Raw genomic sequence first — 12,515 nt, 5'->3', positions numbered from 1 at the left:
GCATTTTGTCCGACTGCTCTGAGTCACTCAGATCCTCATTCCCATTGAATTGGAGGGGATTACACTCTAAGGCAGTAGTTCGTTCAGTCCACTAGCACTCACTCCTCCACTTCTACCACATTCGCCAATGTCAAGGCAACCAAGAGAGCCATGTTGTTATTCAACTGAATACTTAGCAAGGACTAATCTAGTGACACCCTTTGCAGGGTTACAGCACCACTCTCTTATTGCAGATTTCAAAAAATCTGAAGGATAATTTACTGTAGGTTAATTATTATCACTAACCTGTGCTGAACTCTTTTCAAGTTTTTGGACTAAATTATCCCAGCGCTGGGCAAAGTTGTCCAGCCATGCTTCCATCTTTTGGGCTACCAATGTGTTTTTCAGTGTTGAAAGAAGATCTTGGTTGAGTGAGCAGAGTTTGTCCATGGTTTGCTTTTTCTTTTCTAGATCGGTTTTTAAAACCTGTTAAAACAAGGAAGAACACAGACTAAGCCTAGGTTACATTTTATGAAACACTATAGTTCAATTTGCTTTTGCATGCACTTTCTCATTTGTATACATATGGAAAGATTATAATTGTGCCTGCAAAAGATCGAGAGTTCATAAAAATATAAGTAGAAAATTATAATCCAAATAACGTTCCCTTGAAGAGAAATAAAAGTCAGATGTAGAATAAACACCTCGTTGAGGCACTTACGAACTACCTAAACATTTTTGAAGAACTGCCAAGTAAAAATGTAGCATTGCTTCAAAAGGCAAAACAGAGATCAACATATGGAAATTACTTTTTAACATTTGGAGGTTTTCTAAAGTGAAAGGCATGGCTCTTGGATGTTAGTGAATTTCTTTCTAATTTCTGATAGAATTCAAATAAAATATCACATGCCAGAAGTACTGAAGAAAAGATGGTGAACTGAGAAGATGAGCATGGCTAAGGGGCCTTCCCAATCTGAAATGCTGTGATTATTTGAATAAATTTGCAATATTATTTATTTCTATGATTTTTACATTCTTTTCATTATTTGGATACAAAAATCTTGTTATTCAGTTTACTGACTTTTTCATTTTTTAGCATCTGTTATTAACTTTCAGCTATTTGAGTAATTATCTTCTAAAGCTAATTTTAGAGCCCATTAAGTAATAGAACTAAGTAACTGAGTATAACACAAATCCTTTGGAATCACTTTGCGTGTTTACTAAATGCTTGTGTTTTATGAAGTATTTTTATACCATTCATATTTCCAAAGTTCCTGGGAGCTATGGAGGGTTACGCATGCCATTTGGTTGATACAGAATGAATAAACAAAGTGGCTTGTGTGAAATCAGTAGATCAGGGCAGCTTATTCTTTCATTTTATCCATTAAGGTCAACCTATGCTTTGGGAAATCCCATTTCCGTCTCCCAAATGCTAGTCCCTGATGTAATTTGTAAACATAGAGTAAGAAGAAAGAAAGGAGAGAATTATTTTATGGCCCCTTTACAATCCCCTTTTTGGCAGCAGCAACTACAATGAACATAAACTAAGCTGTGAGACCTGTCCTTCCAAAATAAATGCAAATTTATTTAAGTACAACTAACATTGCACATGGCAAAGAAATGAGTATGAAACAGATGTCCCAACTGCCCATGAACCAAAGTGTCATCGACAGAGAGAAATCAACATACACACCCCTTCCCACCCCACCCCCACCCTCCGCTCAAAGGACACTTTATGTAGTTCATTTTGGCATGCCACCTGCATTGATAGCTCTTAACTGCAGACTGCTCCAGTGTCTCCTTCAATTAGTTCATCCTTTTCTCAGAATCTACTTCACCTGGTGTTCTTTATATTGCAGTCTTACTGCAAGCCATTTTTAGGGAATAAAAGCAAGTTTTGAAATGAATTTCTAGTTTCTCCTCAATAATTGTTTTTTTCACTATTTTTTTCTAAGTCTGAAAGAATGCAATAGACCAAAATATGAATTAAGATATATAAGCTGAATCTGAAGACGGGGAAACCATTTGTGTTGGAAATTTATGGGTAGTCTCATGTTACCTAAAAAGATTTTCTTAGATGATCTATAAAAGTAATTGGATACCCAAAGAGATTTAGTGGCAAGTGAAACGAAGCCTCCTGTGTTAACATTAAACCAAATGAAGAAGCACTTAGCGGGTTGTAGGGGGGGATGAATTGGGAGATTGGGATTGACATATATACACTACTATGTATAAAATAGATAATTAATAAGAATCTGCTGTCTAAAAAATAAATAAAATTCAAAAAAAAAAGAAGCACTTAGTGAACATAACAAAAATAAAGGGAAAATTTGCCATTAAGGAATACAATTAGGGAAAATAACTCAAGGTAAAATAAAAACAGCATTATTATAAAACTGTGGAATTATCAAATCAATATATTTTTACCTAAATCTGTATGACAAACACTGTACTAACCAAGGCTTCTATCTAGTAAATTCTAGATCTGTGTTTGTCTAATGGTGAGGGCAGGATAGTAGTGCTACCTCAGTTTGTTTCCCCTTGTTGGCTCTGGGCCAACCTCTCTCTTTCTCTCCCAATCTTTCTTCCTCTTAATGTCTCCCAGTTCCTGAAGTACTCTCCCACCATAACTAAGAGAGGGAGAAAACAGGAAATCCACGGTAGTGCCAGATACACTGCAACACAGTAATGAATTGCCTTCTCCCATCTACCCTTGGAAAGCAATTATTTTAAGCTTGGATTTTGTGTGTGTATATCAAATAATTATGATTTAATTGTTACTAATATTTAGAGTATAAAAAAAAGATGTCTTTCTGCATATCAAGAATTGATTACAGATCTTTGACTGCCAGAGAACCAGAGAGTTCTAGAAAACTCAGGAGGCAAAAAGAAGGTCTAGAAAACATGTACAAGGCAGAGGTCAGCTAGGATTTTAAAAGAAGAAATATAATTTATTTTCATAGAAGTGAGGCACCTGGACATACCTCCCAAGGTAATCAGGAAAGTACAGCCAATAAATCAGATTGGACAACAGTAGAAATGGGCAAGAAACAGATAAGCTGCTCAAGAAGACAGAATAAACATGTTCTATCTGGTCAAGATTAGATGATTTGAAGTGAAAAGAGAATGTACACTTACAAAAGGCCCAGAAACTCTTCACCCTATTCTCATCAGACGTATGCTTCAGAGAGTAATGCCAAGACAATTTCTCTTAAACTGGCAAAACTGAATTCTGTACCTATTTTATGTGTAGTTATTTGTCCATATGTAAGGAGTACTGCAATTCTTTCTAATCACCTGTTGTTGTATTTAGGTAGAATGATCCACTGTGGGGGCTTCTCAACTTGAGGGAACGTCAGAATCACCAGGAAGGCTTGTTAACTGGCAGATTGCTGGGCCCTACACTTCCAGAGTTTCTGAGTCAGTAGGTCTGGGATACGGCCTAAGAATTTGCATTTCTAATAAGTTCCCAGGTGATGCTGCTAGTCTAAGGACCACACTTTGAGAACCACTGATACTATCTGGATGAATTCTTTGAGGGTGATCACAGGAGATGAGGTCAAGGTAGCAAGTCCTGGTGAAACAGCACTGTCAACAGGGACTTGCCAAGCTCCCATAAGCACACTGTCCCTGCCATCTGATCTCACAGACACTTGATAGTGACCTAATTCCACAGTATTCCTGCAGCCCCTGCACACCATCCTCTCTTTTGTCAAGTTTCCCAGTTGTCCTTCCCTGGCAGACACCACGAATCCTCACAGCAACAGTACTCTTCCCCAGGAACATATTTCTTGTAGGTTTGGGCCTCCCCATGATAACCTACTTGATTCTACAAGTCTTAGAATTCACATCAGTTTCTTCTGTCCTTGTCTTTTTATCCTTTACACCAAATAAAACCTCAATTTTGATGATAGAAAAATAACAGACTGACATGATTTGGACAAAATGATGTATCAGGAGGAATGAAATACGTGACTCCTCATCCCCCACCTCAAATGAAAAGTAGGAGAAAATCCCATGGGTTATTAGTGATAATATTTCAAAACAAATTACACTGATTGTAAATAAAAGAGAGTTTTAGCATACTGTATGTATACCTAGGTATGTAGTAGGAAATGGTGACAGATGGTACCTGTTTTGGGTCTCAGATTGTGACATATTTTAATGAACATTAAATTCTTATTCACTGCCTGAGTCAGCAGGGGAATTTTACCTCAAATTCTAGACCAGCTGTCAGGTTTTGTTAATTGGTTTAAACTATCAAATGGTAAGACTTATACAAAACATATTTTCATTTTGTTCACAAGTAAGGTGACATAATTGGAATTTTAATCATATTGGAAAATTACTGAGACTTTGCTAAGAGAGCATTTTCATGGCCCTGAAGCTAGTGACGTCTTTTTTTTTTTTTTTTTTTTTTTTGCGGTACGCGGGCCTCTCACTGTTGTGGCCTCTCCCGTTGCGGAGCACAGGCTCCAGACGCGCAGGCTCTGCGGCCGTGGCTCACGGGCCCAGCCGCTCCGCGGTATGTGGGATCTTCCCGGACCAGGGCACGAACCCGATCCTCTGCATCGGCAGGCGGACTCTCAACCACTGCGCCACCAGGGAAGCCCTAGTAACGTCTTTTACTTACAAAAATGTCAACACAGTGGCACATGATTGTTCAAATTTTTTTCAACTGCAGTTATTTTCTGTCAAGGAATCAAATGTGATGAGGAGTTCTGAAATAGCTTAAAAGTCTTGGACATGGGTCTGGATATCTTGGTGCTCATTTTAACTCTGCCACTAATCTTCTGTGATACTGTATCTGTGCCATGTGTTTTCTCCTGAGCCTCAATTTCCTCTTCTAAAATAACCTAGTCTGTCTCCTCGTTTTCATACCCACTGCTCCTTAGTTCAGTTCTTCTAATTGGCCTACTTACTACCAAAAGTCTTACTACCAAAGAGCATTCCAAAAATGTAAACATGATTGTTATTCAACTCCCAATGGCTCCCCACTAGTTGAAGAACAAAATTACAAATGTGATCACTGATATTTTTGCACTGTTTGAAACAGATTACTTTTCTAAAATCTGTCTTTAGTAGTCACATCACTCAAAAAAACATACCTTCTGTGAGGAATGATTTTCTATCAACAGTAAGCTAGCGAGTAATAACAAGTAATACCTATGTGAATCTATCTTAAATTAAAAGCCTATACAGGGGGAGGAGCTTCAAGATGGCAGAAGAGTAAGACGTGGAGATCAACTTCCTCTCCACAAACACATCAGAAATACATCTACATGCGGAACGACTCCTGCAGAACACCTAAAGAATGCTGGCAGAAGTCCTCAGACCTCCCAAAAGGCAAGAATGTCCCCACGTACCTGGGTAGGGCAAAAGAAAAAAGAATAAACAGAGACAAAAGAATAGGGGCGGGACCTGCACCAGTGGAAGGGAGCAGTGAAGGATAGCTTTCCACAGACTAGAAGCCCCTTCGCGGGCGGAGACTGCGGGTGGCAGAGGGGAAAAGCTTCGGAGCCGCAGAGGAGAGCACAGCAACAGGGGTGCGGGGGGCAAAGTGAAGAGATTCCCGCACAGAGAATCGGTGCCGACCGGCACTCACCAGTCTGAGAGGCTTGTCTGCTCACCCGCCTGGGCGGGTGGGGGCTGGGAGCTGAGGCTCGGGATTCGGAGGTCAGATCCCATGGAGAGGACTGGGGTTGGCTGCGTGAACACAGCCTGAAGGGGCTAGTGCGCCACGGCTAGCCGGGAGGGAGTCCGGGAAAAAGTCTGGAGCTGCCGAAGAGGCAAGAGACTTTTTCTTCCCTCTTTGTTTCCTGGTGCGCGAGGAGAGGGGATTCAGAGCGCTGCTTAAAGGAGCTCCAGAGACAGGCGCGAGCCGCGATTAAAGTGCGGACCCCAGAGACGGGCATAAGACGCTAAGGCTGCTGCTGCCGCCACCAAGAAGCCTCTGTGAAAGCACAGGTCACTATCCACACCTCCCCTCCCAGGAGCCTGTGCAGCCCGCCACTGCCAGGGTCCCGTGATCCAGGGACAACTTACCCGGGAGAACGCACGGCGCGCCTCACGCTGATGCAATGTCCAGCTGGCCTCTGCAGCCGCAGTCTCACCACGCATCCGTACCCCTCCCTCCCCCCAGCCTGAGTGACCCAGAGCCTTCGAATCATCTGCTCCTTTAACCCCGTCCTGTGTGAGCAAAGAACGGATGCCCTCAGCCGAGTCCAAATCCAAGGCTGAACCCCTGGAGCTGTGCTAACAAAGGAGAGAAAGGGAAATCTCTCCCAGTAGCCTCAGGAGCAGTGGATTAAATCTCCACAATCAACTTGATGTACCCTGCATCTGTGGAATACCTGAAGAGACAACGAATCATCCCAAATTGAGGAGGTGGACTTTCTGAGAAACGACATAAATATATTTTTCCCTTTTTCTCTTTTTCTAAGTGTGTATGTGTATGCTTCTCTGTGTGATTTTGTCTGTATACCTTTGCTTTTACCATTTGTCCTAGGGTGCTGTCTGTCCATTTTATTTTTCATTACTAAAAAACAATTATTTGCTTAATAATTATTTATTTTTTATTTTAATAACTTTATATTATTTTATTATACTTAACTTTATTTTATCTTCTTCTTTCTTTCTTTCTTTTTTTTCTCCCTTTTATTCTGAGCCCTGTGGAGGACAGGCTCTTGGTGCTCCAGCCAGGCGTCAGGGCTGTGCCACTGAGGTAGGAGAGCCAAGTTCAGGACACTGGTCTATAAGAGACCTCCCAGCTCCACGTAATATCAAACGGCAAAAATCTCCCAGAGATCTCCATCTCAACGCCATGACCCAGCTCCACTCAACGACCAGCAAGCTACAGTGCTGGACACCCTATGCCAAACAACTAGCAAGACAGGAACACAACCCCACCCATTAGCAGAGAGGCTGCCTAAAATCATAATAAGGCCACAGACACCCCAAAACACACCACCAGACATGGACCTGCCCACCAGAAAGATAAGATCCAGCCTCATCCACCACAACACAGGCACCAGTCCCCTCCACCAGGAAGCCTACAAACCCACAGAACCAACCTTAGCCACTGGGGACAGACACCAAAAAAAACAGAAACTACGAACCTGCAGCCTGTGAAAAGGAGACCCCAAACACAGTAAGTTAAGCAAAATGAGAAGACAGAAAAACACACAGCAGATGAAGGAGCAAGGTAAAAACCCACCAGACCTAACAAATGAAGAGGATATAGGCAGTCTACCTGAAAAAGAAACCAGAATAGTAATAGTAAAGATGATCGAAAATCTTGGAAATACAATGGAGAAAATACAAGAAACGTTAACAAGTACCTAGAAGAACTAAAGAGCAAACAAACAGAGATGAACAACACAATAAATGAAATAAAAAATTCTCTAGAAGGGATCAATAGCAGAGTAACTGAGGCATAAGAATGGAAAAGTGACCTGGAAGATAAAATAGGGCAAATAACTACTGCAGAGCTAAAGAAAGAAAAAAAAGAAGGAAAGGAAGAGAGGACAGTCTCATAGACCTCTGGGACAATATTAAACACACCAACATTCGAATTATAAGGGTCCCAGAAGAAGAAGAGAAAAAGAAAGGGACTGAGAAAATATTTGAAGAGATTACAGTTGAAAACTTCCCTAATATGGGAAAGCAAATAGTTAATCAAGTCCAGGAAGCACAGAGAGTCCCATACAGGATAAATCCAAGGAGAAACATGCCAAGACACATATTAATCAAACTATCAAAAATTAAATACAAAGAACAAATATTAAAAGCAGCAAGGGAAAAAAAAAACAAGTAACACATAAGGGCATACCCATAAGGTTAACAGCTGATATTTCAGCAGAAACTCTGAAAGCCAGAAGGCAGTGGCAGGACATATTTAAAGTGATGAAAGAGGAAAAACCTACAACCAAGATTACTCTACCCAGCAAGGATCTCATTCAGATTTGATGGGGAAATTAAAAGCTTTACAGACAAGCAAAAGCTAAGAGAATTCAGCACCACCAAACCAGCTTTACAACAAATGCTAAAGGAACTTCTCTAAACAGGAAACACAAAGGAAGGAAAAGACCTACAAAAATAAACCCAAAACAATTAGGAAAATGGTAATAGGAACATACATATCAACAATTACCTTAAATGTAAATGGATTACATGCTCCAACCAAAAGACATAGACTGGCTGAATGGATACAAAAACAAGACCCGTGTATATGCTGACTACAAGAGACCCACTTCAGACCCAGAGACACATACAGACTGAAAGTGAGGGGATGGAAAAAGATATTCCATGCAAATCAAAAGAAAGCTGGAGTAGCAATTCTCATATCAGATGAAATAGACTTTAAAACAAAGACTATTACAAGAGACAATGAAGGATACTACATAATGATCAATGGATCAATCCAAGAAGAATATATAACAATTGTAAATATTTATGCACCCCACATAGGAGCACCTCAATACGTAAGGAAAATACTAACAGTCATAAAAGGGGAAATCGACAGTAACACAGTCATACTAGGGGACTTTAACACCCCACTTTCAACAATGGACAGATCATCCAAAATGAAAATAAATAGAGAAACACAAGCTTTAAATGATACATTAAACAAGACGGACTTAATTGATATTTATAGGACATTCCATCCAAAAACAACAGAATACACATTTTTCTCAAGTGCTCATGGAACATTCTCCAGGATAGATCATATACTGGGTCACAAATCAAACCTTGGTAAATTTATGAAAATTGAAATTGTATCAAGTATCTTTTACGACTACAACACTACGAGACTAGATATCAATTACAGGAAAAAATCTGTAAGAAATACAAACACATGGAGGCTAAACAACACACTACTTAATAACCAAGAGATCACTGAAGAAATTAAAGAGGAAATAAAAAATACCTAGAAAGAAATGACAATGAAATCACAACCACCCAAAACCTATGGGATGCAGCAAAAGCAGTTCAAAGAAAGAAGTTTATAGCTATACAAGCCTACCTTAAGAAACAAGAAACATCTCAAATAAAAAACCTAACCTTACACCTAAAGCAATTAGAGAAAGAAGAATATAAAAACCCCAAAGTTAGCAGAAGGAAAGAAATCATAAAGATCAGATCAGAAATAAAAGAAAAATAAATGAAGGAAACGACAGCAAAGTTCAATAAAACTAAAAGCTGGTTCTTTGAGAAGATAAACAAAAGTGGTAAACCATTAGCCAGACTTATCAAGAAAAAAAGGGAGAAGGTTCAAATCAATAGAATTAGAAATGAAGAAGGAGAAGTAACAACGTACCCTGCAGAAATACAAAGGTTCATGAGAGATTAAGACAAGCAACTATATGCCAATAAAATGGACAACCTGGAAGAAATGGACAAATTCTTAGAAATGAACAACCTTCCGAGACTGAACCAGGAAGAAACAGAAAATATGAACAGACCAATCACAAGCACTGAAATTGAAACTGTGATTAAAAATCTTCCCACAAACAAAAGTCCAGGACCAGATGGCTGCACAGGTGAATTCTATCAAACATTTAGAGACGAGCTAACACCTATCCTTCTCAAACTCTTCCAAAATATACCAGAGGGAGGAACACTCCCAAACTCATTCTACTGGGCCAACATCACTCTGATACCAAAAACAGACAAAGAGGTCTCAAAGAAAGAAAACTACAGGCCAGTATCACTAATTAACATAGATGCAAAAATTCTCAACAAAATACTAGCAAACAGAATCCAACAGCACAATAAAAGGACCATACACTATGATCAAGTGGGGTTTATCCCAGGAATGCAAGGATTCTTCAATATACGCACATCAATCAACGTGATACACCATATTAACAAACTGAAGGAGAAAACCATATGATCATCTCAATCAATGCAGAGAAAGCTGTCAACAAAATTCAACACCCATGTATGATAAAAAACCCTCCAGAAAGTAGGCATAGAGGGAACTTTCCTCAACATAATAAAGGCCATATATGACAAACCCACAGCCAACAACGTTCTTAATGGTGAAAAACTGAAACCATTTCCACTAAGATCAGGAACAAGACAAGGTTGGCCAGTCTCACCACTATCTCCCAACACAGTTTTGGAAGTTTTAGCCACAGCAATCAGAGAAGAAAATGAAATAAAAAGAATCCAAATTGGGAAAGAAGAAGTAAAACTGTCACTGTTTGCACATGGCATGATACTATACATAGAAAATCCTAAAGATGCTACCAGAAAACTATTAGAGCTAATCAATGAATTTGGTAAAGTAGCAGGATACAAAATTAATGCACAGAAATCTCTGGCATTCCTATACACTAATGATGAAAAATACGAAAATGAAATTAAGGAAACACTTCCATTTACCACTGCAACAAAAAGAATAAAATATCTCAGAATAAACCTACCTAAGGAGACAAAATACCTGTATGCAGAAAATTATAAGACACTGATGAAAGAAATTAAAGATGATACAAATACTGGGAGAGGTATACCATGGTCTTGGATTGGAAGAAATAACATTGTGAAAATGACTCTACTACCCAAAGCAATCTACAGATTCAGTGAGATCCCTATCAAACTACCAATGGCATTTTTCACAGAACTAGAACAAAAACTCCAGCGTTTGTATGGAACCACAAAAGACCCCGAATAGCCAAAGCAATCTTGAGAAAGAAAAACGGAGCTGGAGGAATCAGGCTGACTTCAGGCTATACTACAAAGCTACAGTAATCAAGACAGTATGGTACTGGCACAAAAACAGAAATATAGATCAATGGAACAGGATAGAAAGCCCAGAGATAAACTCACACACATGTCGTCACCTTATCTTTGATAAAGGTGGCAAGAATAAACAATGGAGAAAAGACAGCCTCTTCAATAACTGGTGCTGGGAAAACTGGACAGCTACATGTTAAAGAATGAAATTAGAACACTCCCTAACACCATACACAAAAATAAACTCCAAATGGATTAAAGACCGAAATGTAAGGCCAGACACCATCAAACTCTTACAGGAAAACATAGGCAGAACACTCTATGACATAAATCATAGCAAGATCCTTTTTGACCTACCTCCTAGAGAAATGGAAATAAAAACAAAAATAAACAAATGGGACCTAATGAAACTTCAAAGTTTTTGCACTGAAAAGGAAACCGTAAGCAAGACAAAAAGACAACACTCAGAATGGGAGAAAATATTTGCAAATGAAGCAACGGACAAAGGATTAATCTCCAAAACATACAAGCAACTCATGCAGCTCAATATCAACAAAACAAAGAACGCAATCCGAAAATGGGCAGAAGACGTAAATAGACATTTCTCCAAAGAAGATGTACAGATTGCCAACAAACACATGAAAGAATGTTCAACATCATTAATCATTAGAGAAATGCAAATCACAACCACAATGAGATATCATCTCACACCGGTCAGAATGGCCATCATCAAAAAATCTACAAACAATAAAGGCTGGAGAGGGTGTGGGAAAAGGGAACCCTCTTGCACTGTTGGTGGGAATGTAAATTGCTATAGCCACTATGGAGAACAGTATGAAGGTTCCTTAAAAAACTACAAATAGAACTACCATATGACCCAGTAATCCCACTACAGGGCATATATCCTGAGAAAACCATAATTCAAAAAGAGTCATGTACCAAAATGTTCATTGCAGCTCTATTTACAATAGCCCGGAGATGGTTGCAACCTAAGTGTCCATCATCAGATGAATGGATAAAGAAGATGTGGCACATATATACAATGGAATATTACTCAGCCATAAAAAGGAACGAAACTGAGTTATTTGTAGTGAGGTGGATGGACCTAGAGACTGTCATACACAGTGAAGTAAGCCAGAAAGAGAAAAAATAAATACCGTATGCTAACAGATATATATGAAATCTTAAAAAAAAAAAAGGAAAAAAGTGGTCAGAAGAACCTCGGGGCAAGACGGGAATAGAGATGCAGACCTACTAGAGAATGGACTTGAGGATATGGGGAGGGGGAAGGGTAAGCTGGGACAAAGCGAGAGAGTGGGATGGACATATATACGCTACCAAAGGTAAAATAGATAGCTAGTGGGAAGCAGCCTTATAGCACAGGGAGATCACCTCGGTGCTTTGTGACCACCTAGAGGGATGGGATAGGGAGGGTGGGAGGGACGGATATGCAAGAGGTTAAGAGATATGGGGACATATGTATATGTATAACTGATTCACTTTGTTATAAAGCAGAAACTAACACACCATTGTAAAGCAATTATACTCCAAGAAAGATGTTAAAAAAATAATAATAGTAAAATAAAATCCATTGTTTTTAGCAAAGGAAAAAAACCTATAGAAAATTAGTAACTCTGGAGCAAAAAATGCATGATACAAGTAAATATTTGGTAAAATGGTATGAATTTAACCGGGGAGATTTATTTAAGATTAGCTTTAAATAAATGATTTAATTATTATGATGTATAATATATCATATCAATACAGACATAAATAGATTAACTTACGTAATGTTA

At 39.1% G+C, this 12,515-nt stretch overlaps 1 protein-coding gene across 5 annotated transcripts in view; it reads right to left on the bottom strand.

The window, feature by feature from the left end:
* The window catches only part of DMD (dystrophin), a 2,236,200-nt gene that overhangs the window by 1,460,191 nt on the left and 763,494 nt on the right, over positions 1-12,515 (bottom strand). For all 5 annotated transcript variants that reach the window (XM_082680764.1, XM_082680765.1, XM_082680763.1 and 2 more), the window contains one exon: positions 286-465. In XM_082680764.1, coding sequence (XP_082536890.1) covers positions 286-465 — 180 coding nt within the window. The remainder of the gene's footprint in view (positions 1-285; positions 466-12,515) is intronic.

This window comes from Grampus griseus (genome assembly GCF_964374135.1).
Source record: "Grampus griseus genome assembly, chromosome: X".
Lineage (NCBI taxonomy): Eukaryota > Metazoa > Chordata > Mammalia > Artiodactyla > Delphinidae > Grampus > Grampus griseus.
Note: the sequence above shows the minus strand (reverse complement) of the source record. Positions and strands in the feature narration are given on the sequence as shown.